The sequence below is a fragment of the Elephantulus edwardii genome, unplaced genomic scaffold, assembly GCF_000299155.1.
Source record: "Elephantulus edwardii isolate Elephantulus edwardi_28Jun2011 unplaced genomic scaffold, EleEdw1.0 scaffold00037, whole genome shotgun sequence".
In the NCBI taxonomy this organism is placed as follows: domain Eukaryota; kingdom Metazoa; phylum Chordata; class Mammalia; order Macroscelidea; family Macroscelididae; genus Elephantulus; species Elephantulus edwardii.
Window position 1 is genome coordinate 1,510,632 of NW_006399787.1, and position 15,118 is coordinate 1,525,749.

The 15,118-nt window shown below is 42.0% G+C and overlaps 1 protein-coding gene across 1 annotated transcript in view; it reads left to right on the forward strand.

Annotated features, from left to right (window-relative positions):
- The first annotated feature begins 2,459 nt into the window (after positions 1-2,459).
- Positions 2,460-15,118, forward strand: part of STON2 (stonin 2) — a 184,354-nt gene continuing 171,695 nt past the window's right edge. Inside the window, exons 1-2 of the mRNA XM_006884631.1 lie at positions 2,460-2,568; positions 5,667-5,951. Coding sequence (XP_006884693.1) covers positions 2,481-2,568; positions 5,667-5,951 — 373 coding nt within the window. The 5' untranslated portion in view covers positions 2,460-2,480. The remainder of the gene's footprint in view (positions 2,569-5,666; positions 5,952-15,118) is intronic.

Here is a 15,118-nt window from a genome sequence, read left to right on the forward strand (position 1 = left end):
TGCATCCTTCCTCCACTCATCTGGGACTTTGGCTGCTGAGTTCATCATCACGGGACCTGAGGGAGGGCTGTTTCCCTCATTGTGTTGTGATGCTGTGTGTGCCAGCACGTGGACTCACGTGCCTTTCCTTTGCCAGGTTTTGTGGTGTTGTGGTGAGAGGAAGAATCTGACTCCTCAGCTTTATTGTCTGCTTTTGGCTGCCAGCAATGACACTGACATCTGATGGGGTTTGAGAAGGGCTTGGTGGACTGAGGCCAGGAGGAACTACTCTTGTGGGTTCCACACCATGCTCTCTTAGGACTGGGTTTATGGGCACTGTGCTGTGCACCCTGTCTGTACATGCCTGGCCCCGTGGTGTTAAGGATCCCAGGGAGAGAGATTGAAGATGAGATTTCTGGGTTTTTCCACCTTCTATCCAGCTTGCATATCCTGGCAAACATCCACATAGGAGTTTCCCAAGACTTTAAAATAGGTTCCATTGTAGTTTATATTTATAAAATGTTTCAGTTGTGTAATTGTTTTTGTTGTGTACAATAGACTTCTAACTGGACCCACAGCTGACCCTCCAGCAGGTTTTCAGAGGCAGTAAATTGCACAAGAATTGATTTCCCCTTTTTCTTTTGCAGAGTAGCTGGTGGATTTGAGCTGTGCGCCTTCGTGTTGGCAGTATAGTTTCTTACCACTAAGCCACCAGATCTCCCTAGTTGTGTAATAGTTTGTATATATTCTCTAATACTTTTTTTGGTGCCTGTAATTTCAAGGTTAAAGTGTTTTGACATAAGACATGGTTTTAAGGGTAACTTCTACCACATCCTTGCTGAATTCTTTCTTTACCTACTGAGAATGGCTTCTATTTCATTATTCCTTTTTCCTGAGATGTATGAATTTTTCAACTTAGAAGCCTAAAGGAAGTATGTTAGACACCCAAACAAGTCCTGAAAAACACCAAAATGGTATGAAAGAGAAGTCATTTGACTTCTTTTAAATCTAATTTCCTCATCTGGAAAAGTATTATGGTAATGCTGGTCCTGGACAACCAGAACATTGACCAAAGCAAATGATGCATGTTATGAAAACATATTTATAATGCTTAAACATTAGTTGTTTTTTTTTAAGTTGTGTTTAAGAAGTATCATACAAAAAAACTAATTGTTTTTATTATTTTGTGTGTGTGTGTACCATCAAATCAGATCTGACTGGTACAGGGAAGAGATTGCCTCCCCGCCTGCAGAGCATCTGGTGGATTCGAACTGCACGCCTCTGGGATTGCAGTGCAGCTTCTTGCCACTAGGCCACCAGAACTTGCCAAAACTGATTGTTTTAATCACAAACGCACATGACCTGAACATTTAAAAATGGATTTACTCTGGGTTTTCTCAACAGAAGTGATTTCTTTATTGCAAGTATTAAATAATTGATAGTAAAATTTCCTGAACTCTCTTTTCTTTAAAAAAAAATAGTGCACTACTGAAAAACTGTGAGATATGTTTTTCTAGAAAATACTGGACCTTCAGTTCATAAGAATGAATACTGACAAGCTTGTGAAAGCACATTAATTCAGACCTTGCTAATTTTATCATATTTGGTTTTTTCAAAATTGTAAATACACATTAAATAAAATAACAAGTGAAATACCCTTCTGTGTACATTTAGCATAATTGAAGTGAGAGTACAGGCTAGATTTTATGTACTGATTCAAATTGGTCTATTTTGAAACTGTACTTCCTTAACTCGGATTTTCATTAAAACCAATACTCCCTACCTCCTTATTAAAAATGATTGAAATAACTTCGTTTCTAGTTTTTTATTTTGTTAACCATGCTTAGAGATACCATCTGGAAATTGTTGGATTTCTGCCAGAGGCGTAAATCAGGCTTGCAAAGAGCTACCTGCCTAAGGCAAGAGACTACCCGGATTTAATGGAAAAGAGCATGCTTTTGTCTCACCATCTGGCAAAAGAAAGTAAAAGCACTTTGAACAGTTTTGCAGTATACTTATTTGTTATGTAGTGAAAACATTATATTAGAAATAAAAAGTTTCTTTAAAAAAGATAATTTGAGCATGTTAAGCAATCTAATTGATAAAATTTGTGTGATTGTTTACAAGTCTGTTGTGGACTTTACCCAGAGATGCTCAAAGTCAGTCTTTGAGTCGGAGAACTAGAAGGTAAGACAGAAGCAGAGAGAAGTACTGGAAATTAGAAACCATCTCAAATGCATGTAGGCAAAGTTAAAACCCTAGACTTAATGTGTTTTGGCTGTCATATGAGTGTAATCTTTTTCAATTTTATTCTTTTTAAACAGATTTCCGCTTAGCCCGTTAACTAAAGGCAAGAGGGAAGTTCACCTGTGTCCTAAGTGCTGTCCTCTGCAAAGCCCTTGTGACGGTGCCAAGGCCCTGTCCACTGTCCCTCCACCCCAGACATCACTCTGGGGTTCACCTGAGACTAGCTGTGTGAAGATGACCAGCGCCTTCCTAGCATGACGACCTTGGACCATGTGATTGCCACCCACCAGTCAGAGTGGGTGTCCTTCAATGAGGAGCCGCCCTTTCCTGTCTCTTCTGAGGGTAAGAGGTCCTTTAATTTCCTAAAGGGAATAGAGTGGCAGAAAGGTACACGTGTTTGTTATGGCTTGCAGTTGGTCATCCTTTGTGTAGGATCTAGTTACAAAGCCTTAAAAAAAGGAGTCAGTTTGTCATTTTCTTGAGATGCTTGATTTCTTCAGATTAGAAGTCTGGAGCCTGAACAAGAGCCTAGAAACATTAAAACTGTTGGCTTTTTCTTTCCAAGGAACCTGAGCTTCATATTTACAAAGTACTTTACTCTTGACCGTTTTGGTTGTGATTCCTAGGAGCCATTTGCATACTCACAACTTTGAAAGCCTAGTTCTGTCAGAGTTCCCAGCTCTAGTGCCACATTGCTCTGGTTCTTATTCTGGTTGCATCATACAGGTCAGGCGCTCTTGGGTAGGTTGTTTACTTAACCTGCCTATATGATAGCTTTCCTAATGTCTTGGAGAAAGTGCAGCCCAAATGCTCCATGGAGGCAAAGGTGACAAAGCTTTATCTCATAGACTTTGGGCATATTGTTAGGAGAGGCTATTTCCTTGGGAAGGAAGATGCTTGGAAAGGTGGGGAGGGTCAGGGAAAGAGAGGAAGACCCTCAGTGAGATGGATTGACACAGTGACTGCAGCATTTGTTGATAGAGTATCTCTGAGTTACACTTGACTTGATGACACATAACAACAACTATATAGAGTAGCTTTCCTGTCTACACAGTAGGAGTCCCTAAGGACCTGCTTCTCCAGTTCTGAGAATGAAAGGAATGAATCTATGTAAAGTACTTGGAATTTTCCTTGATCAAGCTGAAGATAATGCAATAGGAAGTGGTACTCAGGGATTACGGTCAGGATAGGGTTCAAAGACACTAGCAGAATTGTGTCAGCTGCCCCTGCTACTGTTATTGTTGCCCTGGTCTGTTACAGCACGTGGAAACTGTGATTCTGCTTGGCTAAGTTTCCTTATTCAGTATGCTAGTCCTGTGGCTAGTGAGCCCTTGAAATATGGCTAGTCCAAATTGAGGTGAGCTTGAAATGGAAAATATGTACTGACTCTCAGACTTATTTTTTTTTAAAAAATCATTAATTATCTTATTAATAACTTTTATGTTGGTTTTTTGGTAGGATTACAATACTTTTAACAAAAACATTTTTTTGTTAAAGTGTATGTAATTATTACTTGCTGCCCTGTTAAACTTTGCCACTGTTACTGGAGTGAGATGGTACATCATTGTGGTTTGCATCTCCTTATTCCCAGTGATTTTGAGTATTTCTTCATGTGTCTCTTTGCCATTCGAGTATCTTCCTCTGTGAAAATTCCTTCCATGTCTTTTGCCCATTTTGTAATTGGGCTTATCAGTATTTTTCTTGTGAAGGCCCAGGAGTATTCTATAAACTTGTATTGTAAGACTCTTGCCTGAGATGGTATTACCAAATGTTTGTTCCCAGTCTGAAGGTTTTCTTTTCACTCTGTTGGAAAAGTTTTTGATGCACAAATTTTTATCCTTTTTAGATTATGCATTTCTCGTTGTATTTGGCAGTTTCTTTTTACCTTGGACTAGAGCTTCTAAGCTTGATCCCAGTTTCTCTCTTATGAATGCTGGAGGGGATGTGGCAAGAAGGGAACTCTTAAACATTGTTGGTGAGATAGTAAAATGGTAACATGATTCTGGAAGGCAGTTTGATGCTTCCTCAAAAAGCTGAACATAGAAATTCCATATGACTCAGTTATTCCATTACTTGGAATATATTTTGAGAAAATGAGAACTGAGGCACAAATGGAGATTTGTATACCAGTGTTCATAGCAGCATTATTCACCATAACAAGAACATGGGAACAGCCCAGATGTCCAACCACAAATGAATGGATTGAGAAATTTTGGTACATTCACACAATGGAATACTATGCAGCACGCAGGAGCAATAACTTTGTAAATGATTATCTAACTTGGGAGGAACTGGAGAGCATTATGCTGAGTGAACGAACTAAGTCCCACAAGGATAAATATTGTATAAAACCATTATTATAGAATGAGTCTGAGGATCTAAGAGGAGTGGGAGAGGCTGGAAGCAGAAGGATGTGGATGTGCCGGGGGAGGGAGGATTAATCATCGGCTTGTACAGTTTGATGGGGGGGTGAGGGAAATTGAAAAATATGTGTCCTTGAAAACAGTGTATTCAAATTTTGTAAAGAAACTAATAGAAAATTTAAAAAAGAAAATTGTATGTAATTAAAAATATATTTGCTTCTATTTATTTGTGTGTGTGTGTGTGTGTGTGTATGACTACTAGAACATTTAAAATTGCCTGTTTGGCTCTCCCTTTATGACCAGAGACTTTGGCTGCATATAAGCTGACCAGTTTGGTACTGATGGGAGAGAAGAGTTTCATATTAGTTCTTTGATAGAAGACTTAAGTTCATACAGTACATTTCACTTTTTGGGTACACAGTTGTGAAGTTTTGAGACATATATGAATATGTGTGACCATGTCACAGTCAGGATACAGTTCTTTTATTTTAGACAACGAAATTGCTTTTAAAAAGACTTTTCAATGCTTTATCTGTTCTACACCAGGAAAGTGCTAGAAGGCTCCGGGCAGAATGTGGCTTTCACATTCAGCCAGTCAGTAGTATAGAGGCTGACCCTGTGGCCTACAGTTTTGTGCATTTGGCCTATATGGAGTTCAGGGTTTGCATCTGAACGTCTTTCATCCATATAGAAACTCTCCTGTTCAGCATGGTCTCTGCTAGTCCCCATGGTCTCTCATTTGTTCCACTCTATTCGGTTGTGCCTCTTGCTTAGATTCTAGAAGTGTTTTCATTTGTGGCCCTGCAGCACTGGAGTATCTAGATACATGCTGGGAGCCTCCGCCTGCTTAGATAATGATTTAGGGCTTGCTGAGGTTATGATTTTTTTAATGTATTTTGAGGAAATAAGTCTTTTTAGTGTAAAGGTGAGAGAGGCCTGGCTCTTCCTCCTCCCCCACCCACTGTACTGGTGAGGCCTGCAGTTCCCTTTCTCTATCCTGTGGTTTTTCGCTCCCACAAGACAGGTCTGAAGAGTGGCCTTCATCAAGCTGATGGTGGTCTCTGGTATCTGTTACAGGAGGCACTGCGGGGGTCCTCTCAGGACTGTCACCTTCCTCAGATCAGTCCGAGAGCTCCTCTGGGGAGAACCATGCCGTGGATGGCGGCTCCCAGGACCTGTCCCCTTCGGAGCAGGATGACTCCTCAGAAAAGATAGGCCTCATCTCTGAAGCAGCCTCCCCTCCTGGAAGCCCTGGAGAGCCCACGCCTGACCTGGCCTCAGCCATCAGCAACTGGGTTCAGTTTGAAGACGACACACCTTGGACCAGCACATCACCACCTCATAAAGAAGCTGGTGGGACAGGTGAGCAGGCCAGAAGCCCCTGGTTTAGGAACGTGCTAAGTGGGTGAGGCAGAGAGTTCCACAGGAGAGCTCTAAGGTGCTAGGATTCTGTTTTACCTCTCACAGAGCCCCAAAGCACTGACCACTTAGGACAGAGCAGGCTGAGAGCTCTTCTGGCTTAATTCTGCAGCTAGTTTTGTTGATGGAAGAATTTATGTCATCTGGGCATTTCCAACCTATTACCCTTACTGACCTGTCTTTGAAAATGTGCATATATATTTATCTCTTAGGAATTAAGAGCTATGTTTAATCAGCACCTAGGTGATAAATTCCTTATGAGTGAAATATGAGATGCGCTCAAAATGTAAACCACAGATCTGCTCTAACAGTACAGAGTGATTTGTTAAATGTGTAGAGTCTGGGTCCCCTGCACGTTTTCAAATTGTAAGGGGACCACATTCTAATGGCCAGCGCCTTTTGGCAGTGGATACTGATGATATTTGCGCACTAAGAGTGATGTAATTACTGTCACTGAATTGCACACGTGAAAAATGTTGACTTGGCAAATGTTCTGTTGATGCATCGATATATAACAATTTTTCAAAGGGATTATGATCTTGAACTACGTGAGTGGGCCTAAGGTAATCACAGGGGTAGTTAAAAATGGAAGGAGGCAGAAAACTTGAGAGGAAAATGAATGCAGTTTGGAAGAGAGGCAGTACTGCTGACTTTGAAGATGAAAGGAAAGGACCATGTTTGTGTTTGTGCGCACGCACAAGCACAACACACATGTACGTGTTCTCTTAACAACATTTTCGAAAAAAGAATGGGAAGCAGAAGAGAAACTGGGAAACTTGAGTGGAGCCAAAACAGTTGATTTCACCCTGGTGGCTTTTATCACTCATGGAAGTTTGATTAGATAGTTAAAGAAACTTTTGGATTATATTAGTCTTCTCTTTGCTGCTGTGACACGTCACAGCAAACACAGTGGTTTAAACAATGTTGTTGTTATGTGCCGTTGAGTCGCCTGCAACTCATAGCGACCCTGTGTACAACAGCCCTAAGCTCTGCCCTATCCTGTGCCAATCTTACCATCTCCGACACACCTACTCCCATTACCCCAGTCACTGAATCGATCCATCTCATCGAGGGTCTTCCTCTCCTATGCTGTTCCTCTACCCTCCCAAGCATGACGTCCCTCTCCAAGGACTGCCCAGAGTATGTCAGATGAAGTATCAGAACCCTTGCCTCCAAGGAGCAGCCCGGCTCCACCCTCTCTAGGACAAACCTGTTTAAATTTTTCCCCCCAGTTTTTTTTTTCTGTTCAAGATTCCAGCATCAGTCTTACTGGACTATATGCTGTACATCCACAGAGCTCCGGTCCTTTCAGGGACCAAATCCCTTTCCTTGTCCTTTCCCGCTTTGAAATGCCAGCACGTTCCTGGCTCCTGGCCCACTTCCTCCATCCTCAGAGCCAGCAGTCTTGTACCTCTTTGTGCCTTTCTTCTGCAGTCACAGTTCCCTCTGACCAATGTTTTCTTCTTGCCTTTTCCAATGTTAAAGACCCTTGTAATTACGTTAGGCTTACCTAGGTAACCCAGGATAATCTCCCCATGGCACAGCCCTTAATCATGTCATAGGTTCTGGGGATTAAGATGTGGACATTTTGAGGGAACCATTATTTTACCTACCACAGAGATCTGTTAGCACAAGAGCAGAATCGTTGGCTTTGTTTTTGTTTTTTCTTTCTTTATTGAGGGGATAAATAGTTGATCATTCTTGTTTTTCAAGCATATTTGATCACCAATGAAAGCAATTGCAAGAAAATAAAGACATTAATCCTACCACTAGAGCAAAATATTTCCATTTATACGTGATACTTTACACATTTATGTATTCCTTCATCATTAATCATCAGATTCGTCAGTGAATTGTTAGAGTCATGGTACTCTAAGCACCATGGATGAAGTGACAGGCCCAGACAGGCTTCCTGGTCTGGCAACAGAGGGAAAGTAATAATTACTGAACACCTGACACAGGCAAGATGCTGGGCTAAGGCATTTAAACATGTCAAGAAGAGTTATTGAGGACAGGGCAGTGAATCAGCACAGAAAAATGCTTCTTTATGTTAGTAAGATACATTTAGTGAATACTCTGTTGGGCAATGTCAGGCTCATTGTTTAAAAATATCATTTCATCAAACCTTTGCAACAAGCATATGAGGAAGCATAATCGTATTATAGGGAACTCTGGTAGCCTAATAGGGGGCTCTGGTGACATAGTGGTAAGAAGCTATGCTGCAGGCTCAAAGGCATGTGGTTCAAATCTACCAGCTCCTTCGTGGGAGAAAGATGGGCAGATCTCCTCCCATGCAGTTCACCGCCTCTGAAAACCTGCTGGAGGGCCAGCAGTGAGTTCCAACTAAACGGCACATGACAACAACACAACGTTAATATTACATATTATATGTAAGAAGATGGAGGTGGGCTATCCTGAGAGGTGAGGGCTTGCTCAAGCTCAAGGACATACGTAGGTTAGTGGCAGGAAAGACAACTTGAAGAGCCGGCAGACTGAATCCAAGGTTCTTAAAACAGCCTTGGATATTCTGTGCTGTTTGATTTACTCTTCCTGCTGCTGTCACACCTCAGTGCCCTCATTACCTGTGAGGCAGGGAAGGGAGAGCGGGTGTGGGTGGGATGATGCATCTCCCTTTGTTGTTTTGTGCCATGAAGTTGGGACTAACTTCCAGCTGATTCTCCAGTGGGTTTTCAGAGGCTGTAAATCACAGGGAAATTGACTGCCCGTCTTTCTCCCATGGAGTAGCTGGCGCGTTCAAACCACATGCCTTAGGATTCACTACATCTCCAGACCTCCCTCCTTTCCCCATTTAGTTGTCCTTAAATGACAAAGTCTCTACGTCATGAGGTACATTTTTTGGTATTCAGATTTTTTAATACCTTGTTCATACTTTACCTTGGCCTCCCTAATTTCCTGATTGCACAAAACTGGTTTTAGGAATTTTGTGTTTACACAACTAATTTTGAAGTTAGCCCAAATAGTTCTTTTCATATAACTGGGATCTTACTTTGTTATTAATAATGAGTTTGACAGATTGTTAAAACTTTATATTTTAAGACATGTTCCCAAAGTGTGGTAGGTAGACTTCTAGGACCTCCAAGACCCTTTAGAGGTCTGATGGATCAAAGTATTTCTTAATTATGCTAATATATTTTCCTTTTCCACTACATTTTAATTTGCATTATGCTATAAAAATAATGGTAACTAAAGCTCCTGACTGTCATGTACTCAGAGTTTAAAAAAAATCCCTTATCTCTGTCAAAAAAAGAAATATAAAGAAAGCATTCCCATTGCATGCTTCTGTAAAATGATTGTCAGGAGGGAAAATGTTTGTGCAGCTCTGTCTTTCAGTTACCAGCTAGAGTAGCATTTTCATGGACATTATTTTTATTTGAAGGAATGTTTAATAGACAAACCACAATATGGATGTTTGGAACCCATTTTCTTGAAGATGAATAAAATGAGTTTATACAGTCAAACAAAATACTAACTGGTAAATTATTAAAAATGATATTTTAAAAATGTCTTTGTTTTCAATTTTAGTATTTCAGTATAAGTAACTTCAGTCCACAGAAGTAAAAATTCTTTAGTGGTGACTGTGTGCCATCAAGTCAGAATCAACCCGTAGCTGACCCTAGAGCAGGCTTTCAGAGGCCGTAAATCTCATGGGAGGAGATTGCCCATCCTCCCTCAGAGCAGCTGGTGGATCTGAACCATGTGCTTTTGGGATTGCAGTGCAGCTCCTTAGCACTGAGCCACCAGATAAAAATTCTTTGGGGATTTCTGTAATTTTTAAGAGTGTAAAAGTGTCTGAGATCAAATGTTTGGAAATAGCCGCTTTAAGACATTTTAACATCATTTTCTTGACAATTTATTTAATCTACAGGGAGTTCTGTTGAAGTAGGGAGTTCTATTGAGTAGGGAACCAGGCTCCTAATCCGAAGGCCGTGTCTCCCTGTGTCTTTCCCATCTGCCAGAAGCTCCGTTGCAGGAAAGGGGGGACACTGTTGCTGTGTGATTTAGGCTCAAATCAGCAGAGGGTCAACTGTGAGTAAGTTCAGACTGGACCATGACTTCGAGAGTTTACTTAGTCTCAGAAAAATGTCAGCTTTTAAAAAATTGGTTTTAATTTTTTTTATTTTTTGGTATTTTAATGTTTTCTACAAACAATTATCAATATATATTGTGTTTCACTCATCTACCTTGTGTTTTAGACAATCATTAGCATTCTTTTTTTTTCATGTACATTGTTATTTTTAGGTTGTTAAGTGCCATCAAGTTGATGCAACTCATAGCAATCCTATGCACAACAGCTCTAAACGCTTCTCTATCTGAAACCAGTCTCACTGCCTCCAAACACACTTACCCCATTAGCCCATTTACTATGTCAACCCATCTCATTCACAGTCTCACTCCCACTCCTGTGCTGTCCCTCCACCCTTCCAAACACAATGTCCTTCTCCAAGGACTGGTCCCTGCTGACAACATGCCCAAAGAATGTGAGACCGAGCTTTAAAAGTTTCTTTCCTCTAAGGAGAAATTTTTAATTTTTAAAAAATGAAAATAAATTAAAATACTTAAAAATCATTGTGAAAAAAATCTATGATGAGCAAAATAGCAATATTTTTTAAGGTAGAATTTCTGTCCATTACTTGCTTAACCCTCCCTTACTGTACATTAATCTTGGCTCTGGTTCCAGAAAACTTTATTTACAGTAAGTGGCTAGCCAGCTCATGAACCATACATAGTTGGCTGATTTCTCCCCCCCCCCCCCCCCCCCTAAAGTTTCATTAAAAAACAGGCTTTATGTTTTAGGTTTACAGAAAAATAGTGCAGAAAATACAGAGTTCTTTCTTACTCTTTCCCAGAATAGTGTCACCAAGGAGTGCTGGTGGCAGAATACTGTCACTTCCATGGAAATGGCTCTGCTTTCCACCGACTCATCCCTCCTTCCTCCCCCAACCCTTTCATAGTCATTGATCATGTCACTCTGATTTAAATCTTTAAGATACTGCACTAACTTACTGCTTATCTTGGTTACTCAGTTGGTTTTCTTCCACCTTCGGTTTTGTACATGAAGCAAATTCTGTACTCAGCTCCCTCTAGGCCCAGGCCACGCATCACATTAGGTGGATTTGAACTTGATTGGTATTGTTTGAGAATGAAACAAGAAGTGACAACGTTTATAAGTGTGCAAGCAAAATTTGGACTTGGAAAATCCATAAGCTTTAATAATCTCCTCTGTTTTCCTTGACGGATATTTGAACTCTGTGGGAGAGGAGATCTGATAGTGGGTGTGTAAACAAGAAGCAGGAAGTGACCCACATTCTCATGTGGGGACCTCAGATCCAGGGAGGATGCTGCAGAGCATCCGAGTGGTAAAGGAATGGGTTCAAATCCAGAGAAAGGCAGTCCCAACTGTTGCTGCCAATCCACTCATCTGACCCCCCACTGAAACTACTGAAGAAAGAGCTGCAGCGTATGTTGTTGTTGTTGTTATGTGCCATCAAGTCGCTTGCGACTCATAGCGACCCTATGTACAAGAGCTCTAAATGCTGTTCTATCCTGTGCCAACCTAGCCATTTCAAACACACTTACTCCCACCGCTCCAGTCACAGAATCGATCCATCTCACCAAAGGTCTTCCTCTCCTTCGCCGCCCCTCCACTCTCCCAAACATGATGTCCCTCTCCAAGGACCAGTCCCTCCTTGCAACATGTCCACAATATGTCAGACGAACCTTCAGAATCCTTGACTCCAGGGAGCATTCTGGCTTCACCCTCTCCAGGACAAACCTGTTTGTTCTCTTAGCAGTCCATGGTATATTCAACACTCTTCTCCAGCACCACAGCTCAAAGGCATCAATCCTCTTTCTATCAATCCTATTCACTGACCAACTCTCTGATGCATAGAAGACTATAGCCTGGATCAGGCGCACCTTAGTCTCCAGCCTGACATCATTGCTCTTCAGTACTCTTGAGAGGTCACTCACAGCCGACTTTCCCAATGCAATTCGTCTCCTGATTTCCTGGCTGCTGTTACCAAGAGTGCAGCGTATAGCCCCCGTTTTCCAAACTAACCACTCCCACGAGATTGATGCACTCAGGAGGCTCCTGTTTAGGAAGGAAGAGTAATTGACTGAGCTTAGACCAGAGGGAATAAGCAGGAGGAGATGAGCTTGAGGCCATTCAGCAGAGATAGTGCAGCCGTTCTCCAAGTCAGGCAGTTTTCTTATTCTGCAGGCTGTCGAACAGCTCAAAGTTTGTTGAATCTTAGTGCTTGGATATAAATGCAATTTGATAATCATATAGTTAACGGCAAATATTATACTGAAAAAAATGAAAAATATGTGAAGAAAACACACTCGCAGTAGTTGTTGCTGTTGGTGCGTATGCACCATAGAGTGGATCCAACCCATACCTAACCCTCCAATGAGTTTTCAGAGGCAGTTAATTGCATGGGAGATTACTGTGAAACTTTTTGCAGCTTTTGAGTTGTTGAGTATGATTGAGTTGGAACTGACTCATAGTTGACCCTCAGTGGGTTTTTAGAGGCAGTTAATTGCATGGGAGGAGATTCTCCCACAGAGCAGCTGGTGGCCTCAAACCATCTACCTTTGGGATTGCAGCACAGCCTTTTGCCACTTCCTGCTTTTTTCTTTCGGCAGTACTAACGTCTCCAGGATATCATTGCTGATGTCAGATGGATTCTGGCTGAAAGCAAAGAGTACGAGAAGAATGTCTATTTGTATTTTATCCACTCTGCAAAGACATTTGACTGTGTGGATCATAACAAATTTTGGCTAACTTTGAGAAGAATGGGAATCCCAGAATACCTCATATGAAACCAATACCTAGACCAAGAAGCTATTGTCCAAAAAGAGAAAGGGAACATTGTATAGTTTTAAATCAGCAAAAATATGCATCAAGGTTGTATTTCTTAATCTGTATGCTGAACAAATCCTTTGAGAATCTGGACTCTCTGAAAAAAAAATATGGCATCAGGATCAGAGGAAGAAGGAAGATGACACAGCCTTGCTTGCTTAAAGTAAGGAAGGCTTGAAACACTTGTTAAAGAAGATAAAAGACCACAGCCTTCAATATGTATTGCATCTTAACACCAAGAAGACATAAATCCTAACCTCTGGACCGGTAGACAGCAAACAGCATGATAGATTAAGATTGAAACTGTCAACAATTTCATCTTACTTGGATCCCCAGTCAACATCCTTGGTACAGCAGTCAGGAGATCAGGGGATGTATTAGGCAAGTCTTTGTCAGGGACCTCTACAAGTGATTGAGAAGTATTGATTAATTTAGAGGACTTAAGATGAGCCTGGTTTAGGCCATGTCCTTCTGGTCCCTTTCTGAACATCTGAGAGCTGGACAGTGAATAAGGATGACAAAAGAAGAATTGCTGCCTTTAAGTTGGTTGGAGAAGAGTGCTGAGCATCCCATGGACCACCAAAAGAACGAACAGGTGTGTCTTGGAAAAACTAGAGCCACAGTGCTCCTTAGAAGCAAGGGTGGCGATGCTTTGTCTCACATGCTTTGGACGTGTTGCTTGGAGAGGTGATTCCTTGGAAAGGGACAGCATGCTGAAGAAGCCAGTGCAGCTGTCACTCTGCTCAAATGTATCAGAGATGGTGAGGATGGCCCAGGCTAGAACAGGGTTCCCATTTGTTGTTCATAGGGTCGCTATGAGTTGTACTCAACAACACCTAACAACAACAAGGTCTCCTAGGTTGTAAAATATTAAAACAGAGCCATTGGCACAGAGCTGAGAATGAGTAGATCTCGGCTAAGGGAGGAATGTCTGTGTGGCCCAAATGGCGAAGTCCTTTGCTGCTGACCACAATGTTAGTGGTTTGAGTCCATGTAGAGGCTTTGGTGGTCGGCATCTGAACGGTCACAGCCACTGGAATGTTATTGTTTTGGGACAGTCTTATTTGGAAATAGATGTGCTACCAAGAGTTGGGATCGACTCAGCAGTCGCTGTTCTGCCTTTTGTTTTTGTCTGGAATAGTCTTGGGAGTGTCTGTCGTAATGTGAAGTCCTTTATTAAGCAGATGCTGTGGGCTAGCCGCTGTGCTTATCTCTATGCCTTACAGCCGTGCATAATTTCCTTCTTGGGTCACCAGGTATTTTTTGAGTACCTCCTCTCTGTAGTTTTGCCAGGTGCAGTTATTCAGATTTACATCTGCAGGATAGAATGTTCAGAATGTAACGTAAATCCTTGGAGTTGCTTTCCTGGGCCCTCCAGTGAGAAACCAAAGTCAGCCTTCACACCTGTGGTTTCCCACACCTACCTCAAGGTAGTTTTCTTTCAGCTCTGTATGTCTATAAAAGAAAGCCTTCTGCCCCGTGGTATTGGAAAATGAAGGGCTGGCTCTAGGGAATCAGAGTAGGAAGTGCATATGAGGACAGCAGGAGTGGCATCCACTTCCTAAACAACATGTCTACGGAAACTGAACTTTGAGAAATGTCGATAGTTAGAGAAAGGCTTCAGGCCTTTTGCTCATAGGATTGCCATGAGTCCTGCTTGACTCAAAGGCAGTTGGCAACAACAGCAACAACAGCTTGCCTGTAGACCGTCTTACAGCCAGGCCTTTTTACTTTGTATTCACATGAGGGGTTAAAGTGACTCTCCTTGTCAGTGACCACTTGCTTGTAGGCCTGTTCCAACATTTTCCTCACTTTTGTTCTAGAACACTGGTGACTTTGTGGAGGAAACTAGCGAGTCACCTCACTTGCGGGCACAGCTGACCTAAAGCTGAGTGGCTGTCTGGTGCTTTTTAGTCTAATCTGGCAACATCACCTTTTCAGTGTTACAGATGATGAGGATGTCACAGGACAGGGGAGGCTGGTTGAGGATGGCACAGGACAGGGGAGGCTGGGTGAGGATGGCACAGGATAGGGGAGGCTGGGTGAGGATGGCACAGGATAGGGGAGGCTGGGTGAGGATGGCACAGGACAGGGGAGGCTGGGTGAGGATGGCACAGGATAGAGGAGGCTGGAACAACAAGGTCTCCTAGGTTGTAAAATATTAAAACAGAGCCATTGGCACAGAGCTGAGAATGAGTAGATCTCAGCTAAGGGAGGAATGTCTGTG